The sequence below is a fragment of the Melozone crissalis genome, unplaced genomic scaffold (genome assembly GCF_028551555.1).
Source record: "Melozone crissalis strain CALT ecotype California unplaced genomic scaffold, PUWL_Pcris_2 ptg000027l_1, whole genome shotgun sequence".
NCBI lineage: Eukaryota > Metazoa > Chordata > Aves > Passeriformes > Passerellidae > Melozone > Melozone crissalis.
This window is the reverse complement of record NW_026535805.1, coordinates 71,730,813-71,755,193: the sequence shown is the minus strand read 5'-3', so window position 1 is coordinate 71,755,193 and position 24,381 is coordinate 71,730,813. Positions and strand designations below refer to the sequence as shown.

The 24,381-nt window shown below is 37.7% G+C and overlaps 1 protein-coding gene across 1 annotated transcript in view; it reads right to left on the bottom strand.

Moving 5' to 3' along the window:
- Positions 1-404: 404 nt before the first annotated feature.
- The window catches only part of RNGTT (RNA guanylyltransferase and 5'-phosphatase), a 170,856-nt gene continuing 146,879 nt past the window's right edge, over positions 405-24,381 (bottom strand). The window contains exons 15-16 of the mRNA XM_054280289.1: positions 6,012-6,135; positions 405-3,242 (exon numbers count right to left, since the gene is read on the bottom strand). Of these exons, the coding sequence (XP_054136264.1) occupies positions 3,079-3,242; positions 6,012-6,135 (288 nt within the window). The 3' untranslated portion in view covers positions 405-3,078. The remainder of the gene's footprint in view (positions 3,243-6,011; positions 6,136-24,381) is intronic.

Below are 24,381 nucleotides of genomic sequence, written 5' to 3'. Positions count from 1 at the left end.
GGGCTGATCCAAGTAGGTGGGCTACCAGCTGTAGGGTCATGCTGAATGATAAATTGTCAGGGAATACTCCTACAGACCTCTTGCACAACTTTTCATGCAGCTGCACTTAACACTGAATGGATAAGCTACACAACATTAGCCTGTCATAGAATATGTATTTCAGGCACCAATTGGTTTCCTTCTGGCTCTATTTGCAGCAAAATCAAATTGCACTTAAAAAGGGCACAATGGATCATGGCCACCACTGGGCTGGAGGGCTCCTGCCTCAGAGAAAAGCCGCTGAAAAATGTGGATCATTTTCTTGGAGAACTAAACAACAGTAACTCTGAAGTATCCTTGTACTTTGCACTGGTACCACAGTACCACTGGAAAGGCATTCAAAGCAAATACATCGTTAGGGAAAGTATTTTAAACCATTGACTTTATTAAAATACATAATACACGGTTTTTAGAGGAATGTACTTACATTTTCTGAAAACTCCACTGAACCCAAATTTTAATTATATATTTAACAAATGACAAAACAGTGGATGAAATCATGCTGTACACCAAAGAGTAGACAAGTTAAGGTATTGTTTTTCATAATCATCATTATTTTCCCAGCACAGACTCTTCTTTGCTTTTTAGCTTCAATCTCTTGAATATCTAGTAGCAGAGAAAGGAGGTTTAGGTTTCTCACGGCCTTAAACCCATCTGGTCCAAGTGAAAGTCTACTTGTTTTCACCACCTTCATTCAAACCTTCCCCAGAAGCCTCCCCTTCCAGAAAAGCAAAGGTGATTGACCTCTCTGAAAAGCTACAGGTCACAGTGCAAGAAGAGTTTGACAGTCAAACGTGAACGTGGAGCTTTGTACCTTCTCAGAATCATTACTCCTTCAAAATATCCATTTCAAACCAAGAGTGGGAAAAAAAGACATTGTCAAAACACAAGGGCCAAAACACATACATGACTTAGTGGAATGCACATGGAAGACAGCTTGCAGTGCTGCAGCTCTGGAGTAAAAGATAAATCAGAAGCCAGGTCTTGATGAAATACAAGATGCAAGAGCTGGGAAGGAGAAAGACAGAAATAACCTGGACACATTCTTAAAAAAACGAAATGTCCTAAGCTCACGGAGAAGGCTGTAATTATCATACACACTGCAATTGCCATGAACCATGGAGATCAGTGACAAAGTGTATGTTATGACAATCTCACTGACAAGTATAATCTGGGGGAAATTATTCATACTGAGCAAAGAAATAATTAACTGTGTGTTTCAATGCAAGATGCACAGAGGATGCATAGGTTTTCACATCAAATTTATAAGGCTCTTTTTAAGAGATCATTTTGCAACCTTGCATAGGTGATATTACATCTTTTCAATAGATAATGTGCAGAAACTATGTACAGTTGAAAAAAAGAACTTTGATGAAAGCATTTTTTCCCCTCAAGTTTTACCATAGTATAAAAAGTAACTTATATAACTCCTTCAGTTCTCTAAAACACATCTGGAATATCCCAGAAAGAGAAACCAGGAACACCATCTAAATGATGCCGTGTGCATTTATACAACAGGTTGAAACAACCAGAGAAGCCACCACAAAGCAAAGTCAAAAAGTTTTCATATAGAAAAAAAACAAAAAAACAAACCAGGAGTAAATTTTGTTTACAAACATGAAAATCCATTTAAACAGAAATGCATTTTAGTTATAACAAATTAATGACCTTCACTATTCAGACTACTGAATGCATGGATGACTCACACACTAAGTAAATGATAGAAAGAGCCAATTCAATCCCTGCTTGATAAATGGACAGTAAACTTTAAAATCTGCATTTGGTTTCCAATTAATCCCAGCTCAGAACAACTCCTCCCTTAGACAGCCAGACGGCAGCTTCTCAAAACTAATATTATGAACATCTGCCAGTCTGCTGCAACAAAAGCCATTAGGGCATTCATGTGCTTCTTCATTTGGTAAGAAAGAAAGTCAGCCAGAGGATGAGCACAGTGCCACAGGACAGCCAACCCCATCTTTGAAAATGAGTGTCCTGTTCCCTGGGACACTCATCCACCGCCCCAAAATTACTTACTTTTGCCCTGCAATTATGTAAATCAAGAGACTTCCTGTCTGATTTGGCTCTCTTCCACTGAAACTACCTTCTCCTTTACACAGGAGCTGCCTGGCATTTATTTCACCATTTTGTGCCTGGATGCAAGACTTCATTATCAGCACTGCTTATTACTCTTGTGTATCACAGTGATGTGTACTTTTTAGAAGTATTTACAATGGTATCACTGTGGAGGACTAAGCCCTGCACTAGAAACAGTCTCTTTAACAGAGACCTTAATACTAAGGATTTGGTACATTTCTGATCTACAGATAACAAGGCAAAGCTAAAATCAGCCCACTATACATTTGGCATTACGTTCAAACATGGGGAAAAAGCAAACATCCAGCACATTCCCTTGTTTCAAAGGGATGCTATTTACAAGAAGAATTCGCTTTTTTAATATTTCAACAACAAAAACCCAGCTAATTTTGAAATTAGAGTAACCTAAGGCGGCTTAGTTTTTAATCAACAGAGAACACAAACAACGTTGCTGTTTGCTGTTAAACACAAATCTCAGAAATGCAGAGAAACTATGATCTGTTATACTATGGGTGACAAATCACAGCCAGTTTAATAACAATAGTAAAAAAACCACTTCTGCTTGTTTTAAACACAGCTCCTAAAAAGTACGGCATCCCAGTATTTCCTCAGTTCCAGACTGTTGACATTATAAATTAAAGGTGAAAAGAGATCCATATATAAACAAGGCAGCTTTCCACTGCCTTCATTGTACTTGGTTCTTGTCTAAACCTTTGGAAATTTAATCTTCAAATACCATAAGGTAAGGTTGAATTTATCAGTTACAAAACAACGTCCATTGGTATGTAGAATTCAGAAAAACAAAACAAAACGAAAACCAAACTCAGAAAACACACAGACGTATTTAGAGCAATCCAGATCTCTGTTTTCCCAGCCTCCACACTTGCGTGTCACCTCCTGGAGAACTGCACACACACGCTCCTCTCCTCCATGGAGCCCAAGGCCCTATGTTATGGTACGGGGCCTTTTGGGCGGCGGGGGTGGCATGAGTTCAGTGTCAGGGTCAAGGTGGTGCTTCCGTGCCTGTCCTTGGGAAGCCGCTGCACATCTGTCAATGAACTCAAACAGCATCTCCTTCGTCACTGGATTCTGGATGCTGTTGCAGACAGCTGGGAACAAAGAACACATTCTCATGTAACTAAACTGATTTGTTCTACTCGACACTTCAATAACTTCAGCCCCTCTTGGCAAAATAACAACATACTCTGGCTCAAGTATTAAGCCTTAAACGCACGCTTTGACAAGGTGGTTGTGTCTGGAGTCACGAATCTCTGCTCTGCCCCCCAGAGAGCAAAGCAATGCCTTGGGCCTCTATGCTCATGGGAATCTCTCTTTTTAAAACAAACTGAAGGCATATGTGTGTGTAAGGCTTCCTGAAGCAACTATAAAAGCACCAAGAACTGACATCCTATTGAGGCAAGGAACAGCAACGAGGGCCTTGTGAGACACAGCTTTGAAACACACATCAAATCCAAGATGGAAACAAGACTGGCTTCTATTATTGAAAATGTCTGAATTATGGTAACTTATTTTTTCACCAGTAAGTACTATAAATACCCTAAACTTGCAATGTGCAGTCCTTTGGGGTTTTTTTAACCCATATACCTTCATGGGGCAGAAAGACTTGACACCAAGCAAATGGCATGTCCACACCACCACACCATATGATGGAGTAGCAGCCATGGTGCTGTGTGGTGGCCAAGGCACACATGTAGAGGCACTCTTGGGGTACTTAACATAACTCCCCAGACCACAGTTTGTAAGTCATGGTCCATGGGATTTTATGGAACAAATAAACAGGCTTACTTCACTTTAAACAAATGAAATGTTTTTTAATGCCTTCCTATGTAACTTTGTATTCCCCTAATTAATCCTCCTGAGAGACTTAGAGGAGAAAAAAAAGGAAAAAAGGAGCATGAAATTAAGTGGGAATCCTACAACTATCTTGGAAGAAAGCACAAAATGATTAGAAGGTAATTGATAGCATGTAAGGGCTGGCCACAGTAAGGATGCAATTTCCATGCAAAACAATCTACTGATCCCCTAGAGTACTAAGCATCAGAACTCCTTAAAATGTACTTGCAATGTAACATTGTTATGAATAACAATGATTCTCAAAAACATTCCTTTCTTTCCTGCAGAACACCAGAACCAAAGGATTACTAAGATAGCAGTTGGGAAGCATTATGATTACCAGTAATTTCGGAACAGAATTCCAGTCTCATGGCAGCTGGTGTAACTCATGTAACTTGTATATCAACTGTTGAGCACTGCCTTAGCCTAATCACGCAAAAAGACCTCCAGTTTTCAATTTGAAAGGTAATTTTGAAAGTCCAAAAGCAAGAGTCAGACAGATACTTATTTTGTTGCTATTTCAACCATGGGGAAAAATAAACAGCATTTTTCATCAAGAGAAAGCTAATAGAGAGGAGAGGATCTAGAGAAAGAAGTCTCAAATGATAAAAGTATAACTTTTGGAGATTTTGAAAAAGGATCAAAAGTGAAAACTCAAAGCCAAAAGAAAACTTTCTGTTCAGAAAATTCCTATAGAAAATTTGATATATATCTTAAAAAATCTGCCGGTAGCATTTAATTTTCTTTTAATTTTAATTTTTAGGAAGTCCACTTTGTTTTGGGAGACAAAAGGTCAGGAATAACAAAGCTGCTCTACAAATGGAGAAAATAAGAGGAGAAAAAGGACAAATACATATGCTCTTAAGAATGAAGGAAAGAAGAATATGCTATCCATTAAAAAAAAAGAAAAAAAAAAAAGAAAAAGAAAAGAGAAAACTCCAGGGAAAAGTAACTATTGAAACACTAAGGTGAACCAGAGAAGAAAAATTTAGGTCATGGTCACAAAGAGATGTCATACTTTTATGACTTTTGTGGTCCATTCCTCTTTCCTGACAGGACTACTCAGCGAATATTTCAGCTACATTTTGTGCTGGTTCCCTAAGGTGCCAACAGATTTATCATCTCCTAGCAAAATGACCACACTGTGTTTATCCAAGAAGATCTACTCACTGCTCAGGCAGAAATACAAGTAGAAGGGTCCAGAGAAAATCCTACATCAGCCCTAGTAATTAGCATGGTCTTAAATATGATTAAATTTCATTTTGGCATTTAACAAAAGTCAGTATCAATATGTTTATTGCTACTCATCCTTGCACACACTTCTACTCAAACTCTTACACTTTACCTCAAAGTAAATATCATTCTTTATTCTACAATATTTGGCAAAGAATTTTTTGGTAGAGGAATATAAAAGTTTCGCAACTCCGCATAAATATGCCCCCACCTTTCACTAGTTTCCCTGCTTCATTGTTTGTGTAACTATTGTTGAAACTCAAGATGACATTTTTCTCCTATTAATTTTCTAGCCCATCTGCCAAATAATGGTTTTGGCATTTTAATGGATTTTTTGTTTAACTAATTCCTCTCATAATGTGCCAGTTTGCATTACATCCCAGCAAGCCAACACAATGCTAGGCACTGATGTCAGCTAAAGCAACGCTATTGTAAATAAAAACTTTCTTGGCTCTGACTTGAAAGGCATGCCCTGCCATTTAAAGTCATCTTTGCGCAAGTGTTTGCAGTTCTGCAAAGATTTAGGCACTTGATTCTTGATTCTGTGTTACCTGTTAAATTCAGGTTTGACTGACTTTATCAAATAACCCTGCAGCCAGAGGATTCATGCTGTCTAAAAACTAGTGATGACATAAGCATTTGCAAGATGAGGCATTACTTTAATAAGTTATGGGAGTCAGGACCCAGACCTGAAATAAGAACACAGAGTGCCTTTCCTACTTAAAACAGAACAGAGGTAAAACATTAAAATTTTAGCCTGAGAAACTTCTAAAGCAAATTGTTCTACTCACCCATGGCAGTGCTGTAGGCATTTGGAAAGCTTTTGTCTATCCTCTGTCTCATGAAGACCCAGCTGTTGTTCTCAAACTTGCACTCTATAATTTTGTTGTCGTACTGTTTGAGTTCTTTTGTCACCTGTATAAAAAAATTGTTTAGGATAAACAGATTTTAATTCACAATTTTTTCTTTCTTTTAGGCATAAATAATAGAAGATCAAAAGCTGCCCTGCATTTTTCAGCAATGTGCCTCCATCCTACACAAAAAAAAAATTGCATAGAATACATCTCCATTTTACATATGCTCAGCTTTTTAACATTTAAAAAATACTTTTCAAATTTGCTGTCAATATTCAGCAATTATATTATGCTAAAACATCAGCAGTGCTAACAGAGGGGGGGAAAAAAGTCACTTCTGGCCCAAATGCAAATAGGTTTCCATGGGAATAAACTGCTTCCAGTTTAAGTGCTACTGCCAGCCTAAATGCACGAAATGTATTATCCATGTTTCATCAACTTTCTTTGTTGAAGGTCTCACAGCAAAATGTCAGATTTCAATACTGGAAAAAGCTTACAAAAATAATTTCACTCTTTACATGACTGAGGTTTTTTCTTCTTTTTTTTCTCTTTCTTCATTTGTCTTTAAAAATTAAGACTGCAACTTCAAAATAATGCAGACTTTCAAATGGCATAGATTCTAAATCTCCTTCAGGCCCCTCTTGATTGATTCATAGATTTGTCAGCAGCCAATATCCTGAGCTATTTGTCTTTCTATTTGGCAACACCATGTGGTTTGGAAATGTAGTTTATATGCATTGGACTTTGTAGTTGTTTTGGCTACTTCATCCTATGCATCCTAATCTATGATACAATGCAAAAATTTTCATGTAACCATGGTAACCTGAGAACCTTATCTAACGCTTTAACAATTTTACCCATATACTTCACTTTGTTCCAAAGAGCCTCTTCAGCAGTATGAAGCTGTATTTAACTACTAGCTGCATTTAGTTGCTATAGCTTACCAATAAAAAGCTGTACAAGGTAATGTAACACTTTGGATTCAGGATCTTATGCATAAGCGCTCTCATAAAAAGGAGGTGGTTATTGCAATTCATTAGCATAATTTTTCACCTCTGTTGTCTACTTGCTCCTGAGCAGTGACATGGGAATTTACTACTGTCAGAGAGATGCAGATTTGAAAAAGGCCATAGCTGTCTCCAGACAGCTTAATAGCACATACAGAGGAAAAACCCATGAACCCCTTTTCCATTAACTCCCAGATAAAGACAATTAATTAAGGAAATGGTTCTGAGCATGGATCAAGTCCTCCTATACTGCACAGGACAAGATTTGAAAAGCAGAATCCTAACACTGTTGGTATTTAATCTGAATACTTGTGTTCACTCCTGGATTAGGAGCCCTAGGATTCTACTTGTCAAGTGAACATGGAACTTTAAGAAAATGTTGTAAAACTTGCTTACAATTGAGTCCTGTCCTGCTGCAGGACTGACAGAGTTTGAGTCAGGTTTTCATGTCACAAACTATTCTTTATCCATTCCAGCACCTGCAAAGAGTTTTTTCCCTCAAATCATTTACTACTTAAGTGACGTTTGTGTCTTCTGTTGACCATTAGATTGCTCAGATTAGCAATCTTTTTCGTTTGCAGAATGCTCTGAGCAGCACTGCACCTCTTCCATCTGCACTGAAAAGCTACATGCAGTCCAGAGGTTTGACTGACATGTGTTTATGGATGCATTATGTTTCATCAGGTGTATGTAGGAAAACCTTCTGGAAAAGGAAAACATCCTTTTCCAGCATACCATGGATACATAAACCCAGGAAGAAACTCCTGGCTGTGCAGTGCCTTGGGAAGATATATATTATTTTGAAAACAGCTGCTTAGTGGAAGTGGGGGCAGCAGGGGGTACGGCCACATGTCTGATTTTCTGACAAAGCAGGGAAATATTAGAAAGATCACTTGATAGAGAAGGAAATGTATAAAACTGCAGGTAATGACTTCAACTAACCACCCACCTCATAAGGTTTTCTCATGGCTTATCATTCTTCTAGTGTTCAGATGCTGAGAATAGCAATAAATTAGATGGCAGCTTTATCTGACTGTGGCAATTAAGCAATATTATTAACTATCGAGAGACTTGCTTGGCCATTCATTAGCAATCTGGAAGATGGATCTTTCCACAAAATATGAACACCTGCCAAAGCAGTGACTGAAATGAATTTTCCCATTAGATAACCGATGATCAGAGCCTTTAACAGTTGCAAGTTGTAGTAATTACTTTACAAAGGAAGAAATACAGCACCTACTATTCCCTGTAGTTGTTAAGTGACTTAATCTTACATAGGTACTTATTCTAATATAAAAGAACCATTTAGTAATTGCTGGGCATTTCATTAAAACTACACAAATTCTGAGGAAACACACTTTCAGCATTAAAAACACTCTTCCACTATTGCATCTTAGTAAACTTCTAAATGGGTATTGTTTATACAAAGGACTGAACAAGGTCACAGTGATTCTTGTATCCATAATTCACACCTTTAATCTACCCTTCCATGCACATGCTACTTTCTGGTATTTCAGATTCAAAGTGGGGCAAGGAAAACATGAAATTTAACTGTCTAGAAATTCCTTCCCTTTGGGAATTAATTCTGAGCTCCTCGGCACAGTGTCTTTTCAATTCTCCTTTTGCAGTGTGTTCATCCCTCCTTCTCCCCTTTAAATATTACAGTGCATAGCAGTATTTGAATAACACACCATCACTTCTCTTCCTGAGAGGTACTTCTTCTAGCTTCTAGTGCTTCACATGAGGTCAGTTAGCAATGATGGCAGTTCTCAGCCAAAATGCTTATCCTCAGTGCTTAACACAGTACCAGTGTTTCTGCCATGCTGTTGATAAAAGGCCTTGAACCAGCATTCAGCAATTTCAAGACGGAAACTGCCACCACACTAAGGACTCCATGGAGCCTTCCTAAATTAAACATTTATTCCTTAGCCTATTTTCGGACAGCCAGTCAGAATTAGAATCCCAAAAGAATCAAGTCTTGGACATGGGGCTGTGTGCATCAGAACAGGGGCACTGGTCTGGGCGACAACTGTGTCCTGGGCAAGGACAAACACCAACTTGTACACGTTTCTTTTCAAGAGGAAGGAAATTGTTCAGCAGCAGCAATGTTCAGTGGTCCTGCCCATACTTGATCTAATTATCAGGAACCAACCTATTTGCCCAACAGAAGTAATTTCCAAAACCACAGAGGAGCATCCTTTTGGAAGCTGATTCACTTCATTATTGCTAGTCTGCAAGGTGTGGCTGGAAAAAAATGGGCTTGAGCTGCATCCCCATTTCAGCAATAGTTCAGTAACACATCAGACCAAAGAATGTCAGATTACATGATTATATCTTCCCCTCCCTGCTGAGAAAGGCTTCCCCCATCATCATCATCTGAGCCATTCACTGGGAAGAACTTCAGTGGCATAAGCTTATTTCTTTTTCTAAGAACGAAGACAGTTAAGGCTCAGGAAATCTCTCATTTTCCAGGCTCCTTCTATCCCCTATGTTCTGAAAGAAATTAAAAATATATTTAAAAATTTAAAATATCTAACCTATTTCAAATTTTCTTGCCTGGATGAATAATGGAGTCATTTTGAGATGAATAACATGCAGCCAGAATTTATGTTAAATTGGAGCAAAATGTGAAAAAAACCCTAATATATCCAGCTGAGAATGAGAAGAACCCATTTAAATTGAATGTAGTTATCTCCAGTCTCATGAAGATGCCGTTACTATCTCTGCTGCAGCCAATGCTTTTCTGTGTCTGTCCACAGGGCACCTGACCTTCAGACTGGTACATCATTCCACTCAAACATTAGTCTCATCACCCTTAACCCCAAAGGAGAATGAAATTCCTCAGCAAGCTTCGACTCTACATAAGAGGCACTAACAATGCAAATTTAGGTTTTAAGGTAATTAAGTTAATATTTCAGAAAGCATGTCTACAATGGACAGGCCTAAACTTTACAAATGCATCTACTTTCCCCATTTTCAAGTTCTTTAGAAAGAAAAAAGTAGATAAGCCTTTAAATAAATGGAGACTTGGCTGAAAGAAGCCTTATGTTTCTATATGCATGTTTTTTTCAAAGCAATTGAAATTATTCCAGTTTAGTAAATAATCCCCTTAAAAAAAGTGATGCTTGTAAGCAAAATCTTAAAACATTCTATTTCAAATTCTTTTCTCTTTAAATGCCTTTTTGCTGCACTTTCCCCCCTATTACCAAACATAGATAGAAAGACATTCTTCAATTCACCCATTTCTATTCTTACTCCATACCCCTAATCATCAGCCAATTTTTAACGTCCCAGAAGAAAACATCATAATAGTAGATGCAGAAAACCTTCACTTCCATGAGAGAATAAAAATGAGCAAAAGCAGCTGTTGAAGTCTTACAAAATTTAAAACATCGTTATTTTGAAATAGAGAATTAGAAAGTAAAAGGAACCATAACATAACGACAAGATGGATTCTAAATGCAATGGGTTTCTATTTTCTAATAAGAATCTGCCTTTTTATAGCTAGCATGAGCAATGAAGGCATTTCCTTTTGATATGCTCAAATACACAAACTGTTTGTTTTCTTTTTTTAAACATAAGTTCCAATGCCTGCAGGCGAGAAAAGTTTAGAGCAGCTAGATGAGGCCTAGAAAGTCATTCCTTCTCTTACTGATATCATAACTACATTTTCTCCATTAGGATACACTCCTGCAGCCAAAGTGAACAAACAAGTGAAAAAGACACATCCCAAAATAAATTATCAGCTGTGTGGTCATGAAGGAGAAACCTTTTGTTTGTTTCCCAGTCTCTTCCTGCAGAACTGGAGTCCCACACCTCCCAAGGAGGTCACCCAGCAGAAATAAAACACATTCTTGTAAGAACTGTCCAAAACCATGACATGTGTGAGCTCCCTGTCCTGATTCAGCCACAAATGACAGTCTAGTAAATAAAGCCTCTATTGCAAAACACCACATATCAAATTCCAATTTCTGCATTAGTCTCCAATGCTCTGACAGGCCACAACTGCAAAGTACAATAGACTTTATTTCCAAACTTCTCCAGTGGTGTGGAATGTCCAAGACAAAGGGAGAATTAAGCTGCCCACTGGTACTATGACTCCACAGCAGTAGAGCAACATCTGAAGATCAGGGAGATGCAATCACAACAGTCAGGGAACAAAAAGAACAATTACATGGGAATTTGAGGAAACAAAGAGGCGTCAAGACTTCTGAAGGAATAGGATGGAGACAGAAAAAATAAAGAAGTAGCAGTAATAAAATAAAACAGCTTCTGAAGATGGAAAGATAAACCAAACTCAAAGCAAGCTCTTTTTAAAGACCAAACACTTAAAGGTGATGAACTCCAAGGACGTTCATGTCAAATCAAGGCAATTGAGAGGAAATGAGGTGTAAGAAACAGGGATCCTTTGAAAGCACTCTTACTTTGATTGCTGGTGAAGTCATGAATATAAGTAATTCTAATTATTTGAGTTAGAACATCTGAAACAGTCAGTAGACATGAATTTATTAGAGCCCCCAGCACTTACAGGGCACAGTCCAGTACCTAACACAGATCCCAAGCTGTTCATTCAGTGCTTCTTCCTAACTCTGGACTGTTTGTTCAGATGCTTTGGAAGAACTTTTTTACCCATTCACATAAAGTACCTCATGCTTTTCATTGTCAAACTTCACAAAGAATAAAAAATTGCATGGTTACTAAATGCCATTCACATAAGTCGTCCACTGAACCACGTGAATCCTGTCTGCTGGAAAAAGTTAATCAGTTAATCTGCTTTGCATTTTTACTCAAGCCCAAACAGATTTTGTAATGCAGCTTAATATCTGTTTCTTTATACTATTCAAGAGATTATTTTATCAAACCATAGATTTCTTGCTAAACTAAACATACTGATTGTGTTTCCTTTTTAAGGAATGTTTACCCAACAAATGGTTATCAGCTTGGGTAAACACAATGCAGTTGAGATGGTTATTTAACATTAATAAATCCTTCTAAGTGCAACTATGCTGCTTCTTATGTATATAGGAAAAGGAAATGCTCCAATTTTGAGATGTCATTCCTGAAAAAGAGTATCAAGAAATGTAAAATTTTCGCACTTTTGTTCATGTTCATTAAACCACAATGTTAACACCCAAGCACTGTAGAATCACGTGAAAAGCAAAGAAGAAGAATCATGTTTCCAAATTACAAGAATGCTTTTTAAAATTGTGGATTTTGTTTGATTGTTTTTCACTTCCAGTGCCTAGCACTCTCAGTTCATGATTTAGTCTTTCTTTTTAACATATAATATTTTCTCAAAGAACCTCTCATTCTTACATGTAGTAATTAAAAATATAGATATTGTTTTCTGATACATATAATGGGTTGGAGTCCTGGGGTTTTCCTGGCAAGTGACAGATGGAAACATCAGAAATAAAAAGCTTTCCTCTTACCAGTGATATAACAAGCTTAATGACTTTCAGTGCCAGCTGGAAATAGGTTTCTTAATGCATCCTGGAAGGTTTCCTGTACACCTGAACTTGCAACACCATTTGAACTATCTGCAAGAAACCAATGTTTTCCTGAGCTTTGCTTCTGACTCTCAGAGGAACACACTGGCATCTATGAGAAGGCAGGTAACTGGTAACTGCTAAGACCAAGATGTGGAAATAGACATGTGTTTGCGCAAATGTTTTCCTCAATGATCGCTCTTCTAGATTTTTTTTTTTAAATATACTTTTTTGCATCTCATTTTACTCAATGGTAAAGCCATTTGCCAAGGAAAACCAATAAACTCTTGGCACACTTTTAGGCATTATAGCTCAGGCTTCTACATTACTCAAAGAACAGCTGTCCTTCCTGCTACACATTGCCATCTCCACCTAATTCCTGAGAGAACTCTAAAGCTTTAAAAAAATCCCATTTTCTTTTAATCATCATCAAGAATGGGACACAGAGATTTGGGTGTCCATACGCATCTTGAACAGTTAAATGAAACAAAGTAAGAAATTATTGTCCTCCTAGATTAATATCCCTTTCCCCTGCACTCTAATCATCACAGGTCTCTGGATTTAAGAAGAAAAAATCTGTAAATCTCCTGTAAAAATTGAGAAACTGAAGAATTCTGTGCTGAGGATTTGTGAACTTCGCATAGCTCTGCTGTGATGAGTTCTTAAATAAAGTCTTATTTAAAAAGCAGCGCATATAATTCTGACCCTCAGCATGCTGATGAAAGAGCAAGAAACTCTCAGGGAAACTGCAGAAACACCCAGGCATTAAGAGAGCAGCAACAGAGCTCTCAAAGCAAGTTGTCAGTGTGACCTTATTGCAGAGAGGATGTGCATTTGGTGCAAACAGAGCTGCACCTGCTCTACAGCTCATGAATTTGTAGGAAGAGGTAAAAACAATGCTCTGCAAGCACCTGGGGCAACTTTGCAAGGCCTACCTTGGTTTTGGCACATCATAAATAATTGTGCTAATAATAATAATCCCTGGAGACAGTGCTAAATCTTGAAAGTGTTTAAGTTCCAAAGAAAAACAGGCAGATATTTTTGTAGTATGTAAAATGCCACAGCAAACTGCAGAACTGTTCAGCAAGTTATGCAAAAACAAATAAACAACAACACAAAAAAACCCCACAAAAACAAACAAACAACACCCCTCCCCCCCCCCCCCCCCAAAACCCCAAAACATCAAAACCTTTCGGTGAAGGACAAGGAATTCACAGGAGGTTTCTGAAGAAAAAGCAACCCCATCAGAAAGTTAAGCAACTATACAAGGGGGAAGAGAACAAGGATATACAGTTAAATCTGGCAAAAAAAGCTGAAATAATAATATAGAAATGATTCTGTGAGAAAATATTTCACTCACAGCCTGATACATTTTGAGGACTGTACCTCTGCTTGCCATGATCTAGCTTGTGAAAGCCAGTCTTAAAAGTATTGAGCCCCATTTGTGCTTTGTTTACTCAGACTGCTTTTGCAAAAGGGAGCCTGCCCCAAACAGGGAGTGCTGCATAATGAGACACAAAGATCGAGGAGATGAGAGTTATACATTACTAGTAAAGAATATAGTTTGAAAACACCACTTAGCTCATTCATAAATTATTAATTCTTAAGGCTTATTATTCTCAGTTTGCAAATGGGGAAGAAAGAGATAGTTTGTGGCCACACCACAGGGAAAGCATTTACCCCCCATTAGGTTCTCTAAACCCAATCTTAATTACCCCTCAGGTACTTACACTCATGCTACCAAGAAATCTTGTGACACAGGGCAGCTGAAATCTTGTTAATAATTTATCAGTAGAAACCCAAACAAGTCTTCCAGAGACAAAGCAATGCTATCACTATTTTATAATCACTTTGGCAACACTATTCCTACACCTCAAAAGAAATGAAAGAGAACTTAAGATGATTGTGTCAGAATAGGATGAGGAGTTTTTCTGACATTTGCTGCCTTTCACATGCTGGAATTCACCTCCAATAGGATGGATTTCCAGACAAATGTTTGTGCTTCTCACACACAGATTTTACAGGGTACTTTCTCATATTACTATTTTTCATCTGTTCATCTGTACCCAACCTCTTGCTATTGTAGGAGTCTAAGTTAATCTTGTTTGACCTGTACTTCTTACACCATACAAGGGATTCTGTCACTTGCTGTCACACAGCCAGGGATGGGTTAGAGGGACACTCCACAAGGCTTGGCTATCAGGAGCTTCCCAGCAGCCTTTCTATGGAGGGAAAAACTACTTTTGCAAGTTCAGACAGTATCTGATGGCTACTTATGTGGGATCCAGCTCTACAAGCTCTTATCCTTGTAAATTATATGCCTTTGAGCATCAGGATTGGGCCCTAAACCTAATTCTCATTATTTCTTATCTGGCTTCTGAAATGTTCCCTAGAAACCATGGGTTTACATTCTTTCAGAAAGATGCCAAATCATATCAGAATACACCAATAGAAATTTAAACTAAAATCCAAAGTATCAAGTGATTGCAAGTGAATCTTTTAAACCCACTTTTACTCGTAACAACACACAGCTTTCAAATTACAGCCATTAAGAATCACACTCTTTTCTTCCATTTAGATCCCAAACAACCATTTGCTTAAAGTTTTCTCCCCATAAATCAAAATTCACCACTGAGAACAACTGTGTCAACACTATAAGGAAATTTGTTTGCTGTGTTAAATTGAGCTTCAAAAGCATGAACTGAACACGCATTTGTACACATTTGTGATCACAAGTAATGCCTCTTCTTATATCCATTCAAAGTGTTTACCTTATTACAGTTTATTATAAATGTACTGTCTAAAATGCAGCAGCATGACTGTTCCATTTCCAGGCCCTAATTTTATGATAATCATATGTAATATATTCATATGTCTTCTTCACTGCCTAACAAAGCCCAAACTGGTTTCTTAGCAGATCTGCTTCCCCCATGGTTCAAATTTTTTTGCCTCAGAATGTTACTGAAAAACAACATTAAGAAAGATATAATCAAAATTTTACTTTGTATTTTGCACTATGGCAGGCAAACAAAGGAATATATAATTGGAGGCTGAATTTGGCATACTGACTTTATCAAATACTGGTATCTAAGTGGTATGTAAATTATTAAACATGCTATGCAAGCATTATCAGAAAAATGGGGGTAGGGAGCAAGATTATAAATTTATAAATGTTTTCAATGTCTAGAAACCCTATTAATACTTGAAAACGTTGGGATTGTACAGAGAGAATGTGCAGATAAACTAAGACCAGAAATAGCAAACTTGCTTTTAATCTCCCATATTTAATATGTTTCAGTTTTTGCCTAGAACATATTTACAAAAAATAGTGACTTCTTTTCTTCATGAATTTCAGAGGCAATTCCTAGTTACTCACAAATCTGACACTAGAACATAGAGAGATTTACAGTACTTGTAGGAAGTATAAATTCTTTTGATCCCCATCTACTCCATTAGACTGAATGGTTTGTCATTAGCCAAGTCTTCTAAAACCAAAGTCTTGAGTGAGAGAAGAGAGCTCAGTCTTGCTCATCATAGCTTTTACACAGTACATATAATAGTTTTGTTCAGAACAATGTCAGATCTTGAAATCAGAGAAGTCTCTTAAATACAGAATTAAAAGAATAACATCTTTGAATTAAATTTTCAGGTTTTGTATTTGTATTATGTACTTGTGCTCGTTTTGGCTGGAGTAGCATTAACTTTCTTCACAGTGGCTGGTGTGGGACTGTGTTTTGGATTTGTGCTGAACACAGTGATGATGACGTGGAGACACAGAGCCAAGGCCTTTTCTGATTTTTGTACTGCCAGGCTGGTGGGGAGGGCACTGGGGGAAGCCTGGGGGAGCTTGGGAGGAGACACAGCTGGGAGAGGTGACCAAACTGACCAAGGACATTCCAGACCATGGAACATCATACTCAGTACATAAGGCAGGGGAAGAAGGAGGAAGGGGGGGAAATTTGGGATGACGACATTTGTCTCCCCACACTGCTAGGTGTGACGGGGCCCTGCTCTCCTGGGGATGGCTGAACACCCACCTGCCCACGGGAAGCAGGGAATTCATTCCTTGTTTGCTTGTGTGCACGGCTTCTGCTTTCCCTATGGAACTGTCTCTATCTCAACTCAGGAGTTTTCTACCTTCACCCTTCCTATTCCTTCCCAGGTTCTGATGCTGGGGGAGGGAGGGAGGGAGGGAGTGACTGAGTGAGTGAGAGTGAGTGAGTGAGTGAGTGAGTGAATGGGGCTTGGCTGCTGGATGGACTTAAACCATGACAATAATAAAGCGCAAACTTTTATTTTGTAATACATGACAAGAAAAGTCAAACTACAATGATTTTTAAAACCCTGCCATTTTGAGGACGCATTCTTACACCTAATTGTTGAGGTTGGACATCACAACTCTGCTGATTCCACCTTTGCTTTTGTAAATAATGAGTTTTAATAGGATAAGTTTTAGGTGGCTGTTAGAACCACTTGAATGAGGAAGCTGATAAATGCCTTGATGGAACACTGCAATGATATACAATGATATAAAGCCAAGAGGAGCCAAACAACGATAACAACAACAACAGAAATAATCTCAGCAGTGCTATGAGATCAAAATAATAAAGCAAAGACGAGTTGGGAAAAAAGCTGCAAAAGTCATGTTAGGGATTTTTCATCCTTCTAAGATTTCAATTAGAAGGAAAATAATCTTTTTTTCCCATTACAGATAATACACCACAACAAAAAGATTAATAGCTGCTGACTTAACCCAGACTTTTAAAAATTAGCTTTGATCAAAGGAAGTGCTGTAGTGAAAGTCAACTGCCCTAACCCACTTCTCATCTGCCTTTATAGTATTGAGATGGCATGAACTCCCTCCCCTTTCTTGAATGGTTTCCTTTAAACTTCAAAGCTTAACTGGCTTTGAGGCTTAAGACACAGAAAGCTTTTTCCTTCTTCTTCAAAAGCAATTAATGACATGATGTATAATCTGACCTACAATCTGGTATCTAAGCATACAGATCTTCTTGATCATTGTGGGGCTACAGAATGTAAGGGGCTCAACAGAGAAGTTAATCGTGGCTCAGTAACTGCAAATGGTTTTAGGGTGCCTGCCAGCTGATGAGGTCAGTCTGCTGAAAGAAAGGCAAGCAAGGGCTAATCTATCAATGGCACAAATTTGTCGATAAATGAGGCTATGGAGGGATTGTCACTGCTTTACCTTTCATTGCAAGCTCTTCTTTCCTTTCCATGCTTTGTTATTAATGAGCCTGCAGAGTTTGGAAGCCAGATTTCCCAGGACACCACGGTAATGGATGTGGGGTGGGGCAACACAGACTGCAGTAATCATGAGGCAGAGAAATGGACAATATTCATGGACTTTCAAGAGTCACAACTGGCTACAGAAGATATAATGGATTTTGCAAGATCTGGTTGGAGAAACCTATAAACTTCTTGGTCTGTTTGGGCAGCAGTGTTTCCAGACAAATGAATAAAGTCTGTATCGGAGTTTTTGTTTTACTGTCAGCTAAAAGGGACTGCAACTTTGAATGGTAAATGCTGATAACAGGAAATAATTAATGGTTTAATAGCTGGTCCTGCCAAAGCCCTGAAAGACAGGAAATCTGGGAAAGCCCACTGTACATGAGCACACTTTTCATGGCTTTGTCCATATATTTTGTTATTATATGTAACAAAATATAACAAAGTAAGTGAGCAACAACATTTATTCTTCATTCTTATTTCACAAAATGACTTCACCCACTCAGTCTGCAAAAGCTAAGGCAAGCAAAGCCAAGGAAAGTCTCCTGAGTTTTCTAACCATATGATGTCTCCAAAAAAACCCTTGTCATAAAGCTGCTTCCTTTAAAGATCTCTGCATGGGCCAATTCTTAAATTCCCCAGAATTCTGAGCCTAATTTGAGTGCCCTGCTCAAGTGCTACACTTGTGTTTGAGCTGCTGTCCTCCCCTACCTAAGGCCCAGGACAAAAACAGCTTTAGTTCCCTAACAAATACAGCCAAAAACATTTGCTTTCCACATGATGTAATAGTATTTCAAGTAACATCATAAGCACTTTCTAGAGACAGCCAGTGACACTACGAACTTCCAGGAAAAAAAACTACCCTTGAAGGCTCTTCCCTAGAAGAACAGAAACAAGAAAAGAGAAAGAAAAACAAAGTAACAGCAACAGCAACTCTGTACATCTGTTATCCAACAATCTCAAAGTGTATTCTTATACACTTGTAATATGTATAAGTAACTTGTAATGTTAAACTCATTTCATTAGCATGCTTTAGAGAAAACAGCTGTATGTAGGTAATTCTGCAGTTGAGAAGTCCAAGGTAAAAGGGAGTTGATTTGTCAAGCAACAGTGCACACAATGGAGAAATTAATGAAAAAGCCTTGGTTTGTAGTTTCCTGCTATAACTACTAGCACTAATTACTAATTACTAATTAGTTAGTACAGACTTTTCCTTAAAATTCTGAATGAAATATTAACAAGGTAGTAATTAAGTAATTCAAGGTCTGTTTGCTTTAGCGTTTGCATTAGCATTAACTTTAGTATTGTAAATACAAAATCTGACTCACTGATCTATAAACATCCTTCTAAATTAATCAGATAAGTCCTTTGCTTTCCTTCTATTGAAGTTAAATTATTCTGGAACCCCTTTCTATGCATTAATGGTATCCAAAGTGTAACAGGTGGGAAGAGAAGGTAGTGATGTAGTAAAATGCAGTAATTGTATGTAATGCATTATTTTCTACAAGAACAAAAACATTATTGTCTCGAATTCTGCTTTTGCATATTCCTTTAGATTGCTTCTACTACAGACCAGCCTCTTCCCTAGACCCCAGCAAGGTTTAAAAGAAATGCTACAGGCTGTAGTTAATCTGCTCCTGCAATGATCACCAATCAAGCATGGCTAACCATGACCCACTAACCAAATGAAGCAGAAGCTGGGTTGCACTTGTGTGTATTACTGTTAAATTACACCTGGGTAGGTTAATGTACAACACTAATGGGGCATTTTATTTCTTGTGTGGTGCAGCAGGAGCGTGCAGGCAATGGGCAGCTGCTCAAGGCAGTGAGGACCACAGTCAGCAGCATTAACCACGTCTGCAAGGGGCAAGAGGTTCAAGAGCTGTTTGGCTAGAGCCTCACTGCCTCCCACTTAAAGGACCATCAGGTCTTGGCTGACCCAGTCAGAGTCCATGGATAACTTCTGCACAGTTGAGTGACAACTGGCTTCCAGCAGACCCCAGGTCATTAACTCTGTTCTGAAACAATGCTGACTCCACTACTTCATGCATGAAAAATAGAGAAAAATCCACATCATTGCCGCTACAGAATCCAGCACGGCATCTCATGAATCTACCACTGAGAACATGCTCAAATATTTTTTATTACAACACATTAAGCTAAAATCAATAGATTCATTTGCTGAAATGGATTTAGTACTTCAGCGAACCAAGGGAAAGTAACACTTTTTAAAAAGAAGTGACATTTCATTACAGCATTTGGTTGTAAACTCACTGGCAGAAATTTTTCTGTATACCAATTAAACAGTAACTCACTGAAGTTAGTAACATAAAAAGCAATATTGCGTAGTTACAGTTCCCTTCCCAGTAAATGAAAACATCTACAGTTCTCAGCAATACAAATAAAGTCTCTGCACAATGGTTCTAACAATGTTGCCACATTTCTGATCTTTTCAAATATTTCTGAACTATTTTCCCCGAAGATATAATCTGCTATTGTCTCTACAATCAACCTTTTTTCGTTTGGAGAGAATCAGAAGTGGCAGTTTGAAAACTTCAATTTGCTGAAATATAATAGTGCCACTGAGTTCTGTTGTTCTTCACTTTCATTCTCACTTTATGCTAGAAAGATAAAACTGCAGTGGCTTTACTACTGCCAAATAAAAAGTAAATGAATAATGGTTTTGTTGACTATTACATAACAAGATACTGCACCACTATTAGTCAATCGAGTTTCAATATATATTTCTCTCTCAAATGTGAAACTTTACCAATCCTATAATCATTCTGGAAAACTGCCAAGGAAAGGTATATGTGACCCTTGCAATAAGAACTGTGAAACCAAATTTGATGAACAAAGAATTTATATATTTTAGTGTAAATGACACAAATAGAGAAACAAATTAACAATTCAAAAGGAAATAATCTTACCTGATTTACTGTTTATGTACAGCTTCATTTTCCCCTAGGATTAGTGCTTTGTAGATATCAAGGACATTTTTTTGAATTGTACAGGTGCTACTTATCACCTTGAGTAGATCAGCATCCTTCTACTTTTACTAGTATGAAATCTCATCTTTTTCCCTACAGGCCAGTCTTTCATGGGCATAATCTAGTTTAGTTACATCTTCCTCCTTATTTGCTAGCCTTCTCTAAGAGCCACCAACTTTTTCATCAGAGCCCTAACAGACCCTAAACTTGCAGGACTTATCTGGTTTTGAAGACTTCTATTATAGGAGAGAAGTGGTGAAAAAACAGATATCTGAAAATCAATTACCAGTAGCTGGAGTGACAACTGAGCTACAGGACTTGTCTGTGGAGAATACTGTACTGGAAATGCTAACTTCCAGTTAAAATAGATGTACAATAAGAATTTACTCCAGCCTTTAATCTCATACTTAGAGAAGTCCAGAGAGAAAGGCAAGACAAGTATTTATGGCATTATATTAGTTATCTAAAATTCAGCTAGTTTCTATATGTAATTCACAGAGAGAGGCTGGCACCTCTAGGAAGTGATTGAAAGATTCAGTGAGGCAACCATCAGGCACTTTTTTTTAGAGGATCCCAGGCTCACCCTTGGATTCCACTGTTTTCCACCACCTACACAAGGAGCCTGCAGGGTCTATGGTGGCTGAAATTAGATCACATGACCTTCTTTATAGGTATTCTAATTAGACAGGATATTATCTACAACCCCGTTTCCTTTCAAGGCTGATATCCTGCATAATTATCTCATTTGGTATTTCTTCTACCTTCTGTGTTATTGTTTGCAATTCTATTCTTCTTCATTTATCTAAATTTAATCTGCATTTGCCTTTTACTAGCCCTAAACCAGCACAGTACCTCTCAATACAATAATTTTTGCCATCAACTGCTTTTTCGCCAATGTTATCAGTATCTGACATTTAAAATATTTCTCATTCATGATATTCACTATTCATTTTACATATACTATAAAGAAAGGTCTCAGAAACAATTTCCTAGTCTAAGAATTTCCCTATTATACCAACTCTCACCCTTTGCAACTTCAACGTCTTGATTTATTCATGAGTAATTTATTTTAAAGACATTATCATCTGCATTTCACAAAGGTACTACAAGTTCAAGCTCATTTATCAAGTTCAACCTCATTTGTTCAGTTCAGATTCAAAATAATTCACCTCTAAAAAGCCTAATAAATTTAGATACTCTCTGCCTATAAACTGTACAGTAACAATTTGCTTTCTTTTCCCCCCCTCAAGCCTGATCTTGGCTGATGTTCTCATTCTTTAAAACAATAAACAACTAAGAAATTGTAAAAATGCCTAAAACATCTTTTGTTACCCCTTTCAATTAGAATTAATTTCTCATAGAGTCTGACATTTATAATTTTACTTAGAATCTACTTTTTTATTTATTCTTTCTCTTTGACTGTTATCCATCCCACTGCCTTTATTTCGTTTGCTCCACTACCAACAAAAGCCTCTAATAGAAAATAAAAGATGAAGAACTTATTTCAAAAATCAGAACAGATTTATAAAGAACAATTATGATCACAGACAGGGTATGAAATTAGTATTTTTTTGAGGAAAACAATAATGACATACAAATTTAGGGCACTACTTTTTCTGAGAAGACAATTATCTACAATAAGTTTCCTAAATTGCCTAAAACTCCGAGAAACTTGAGCACACTGCCATACCGTCTGAGTATTATATTCTAGTCAAAAGAAAATGCAAATGCAATCACATTTATGGAAACTAAGCGTGGGGATGTCTACACCAAAGGAAAAAACAGTCCCTACTGCCACTCACTCAAGCATAGGAGCTGGCCCCATAAACAGCTGCTGTCATCAAGGTATCCTCAATTATTCAGAACAAATTACACTCTCTATGTGCAGAGGCACACCCAAACCAGGTTTGACAATGCAGTTACAACAGAAGAACAGCTGCAGCAACAAATTACCATGTTCAAGAGCTTAAAATCATCATGGACAAATCATTCTCTCTGCCAGATGATTTTTGTAAAACATAAGAAAGCAAAACAAAAGATGCTGCCAACCCCAAATCACCCATGTATGGGAGCCAGAACACTCTCAAACACTGAAGCTTGTGAAATAACAATGTGACAAAGAGGACAAGGACAATAGCAAAGCACAACTTGCACTACAGCACAAGAAATCTGGCAGTGTTACAATGACTTGATCAGTTATTCCACTGTGGCAAGTACGAAGGCTCAAGGCAAAGCAGATGAGAAATATCTGCAATATCTATGCTCATCTATTGCTAAAACAAACCCTTCATTTCCAGGATCTTTCACAGCAATTTTTAGCTGGTAGTGAGCAATAACTTTGTGGTTCAGAAACAGAGCTTAAGCCTTTTGTTTTGCCATCTTTTCAAAGTGGAAAATAAACTGTCTATTAATGTGATATTATAATGAGACATAATCTGCATGTTCTAATGCTCACATTTATCACAGTATGTTTCCATACCGCTGGCCACAGGAAAGCTACCATAAGAGCAATCTCTTTACCATTTTCAAAATCCAGTTTTCTGTTTGACTATACCTCTCAGAATGGTATCTGTAGGGGGTCACTGGTAAATACTTGGAAAATTACCAGTAAGGTAAGAAAGCAAATGAATTCAAGAAGGAATGCTGAGACAATTAAAAAAAAAAAAAAACCAAACAAAAAACCCCACAAAAAATAAAAACCAAACACCACTAATCTCATGACTTATCAAACAAGAGGAAATGGGAATCTCCAAATCAAACATCTCTAATGTGATAAAAAATGGTCTTTGGCTTAATCTTGTGGGTAGTACGACAAAAGTGCCCCAACCAAAACCACTGAAGAAGAAATTACTATTGGTCTCAGGGATTAGTTCTAGAGGCTTTTACAAGAGGCTTTTTCAAGGGTGTTGCTGCTGGAACAGGGGCCACAGACAAGACTGTAGGGGAAGGGAAGGTATGAATGTTAGATAGCCTGACTGTGACCTCCCAGCATAAATGCAAGTGTTGTTTCCTCAGGTATCCTGTATTGTAATGCTGTTGCACACCCTCTTCCCTTACTAATGCACAACACTTACAAGCCATTTGACACATTTACAAAGTCTCTTGGCTCATTTACATCCAGCAGCTACTCACAGGCAGCTCTTCTTCCAGCCCCTTACTCCTGAGCTTTGCTCCTAATCTAGCTATTGCTGCCACTTCCAATTTCTTTTCTTCTTTGCTATATTTCTTTTTAAATTAGTTATATGGCTCTGAACAATCTATAAACCTCTTGAGTTTTAGACACATTCCTAAGAACACCAGCTTCTCTCAGCTCCAGTTAGACTCACAAATTTTTAGATTAAGACAGAGATGCTTTATTTTCAACATATACCGCATACTCCATTAAAAAATCCATATTGTCATTATGGGGAAACAGCTGCAGAATTACTTCAAAGTAAAACATCCATCTTTCTTCTTCTAAATAAACATTTTAGTGAAGAAAACACAGCATGTTCTTCGAAAGAGGACCATAGGATCTCTGGAATATAATGCAATTCTAACTCTTAATGGAAAAAGGGTGCATCTTTTTGTATTT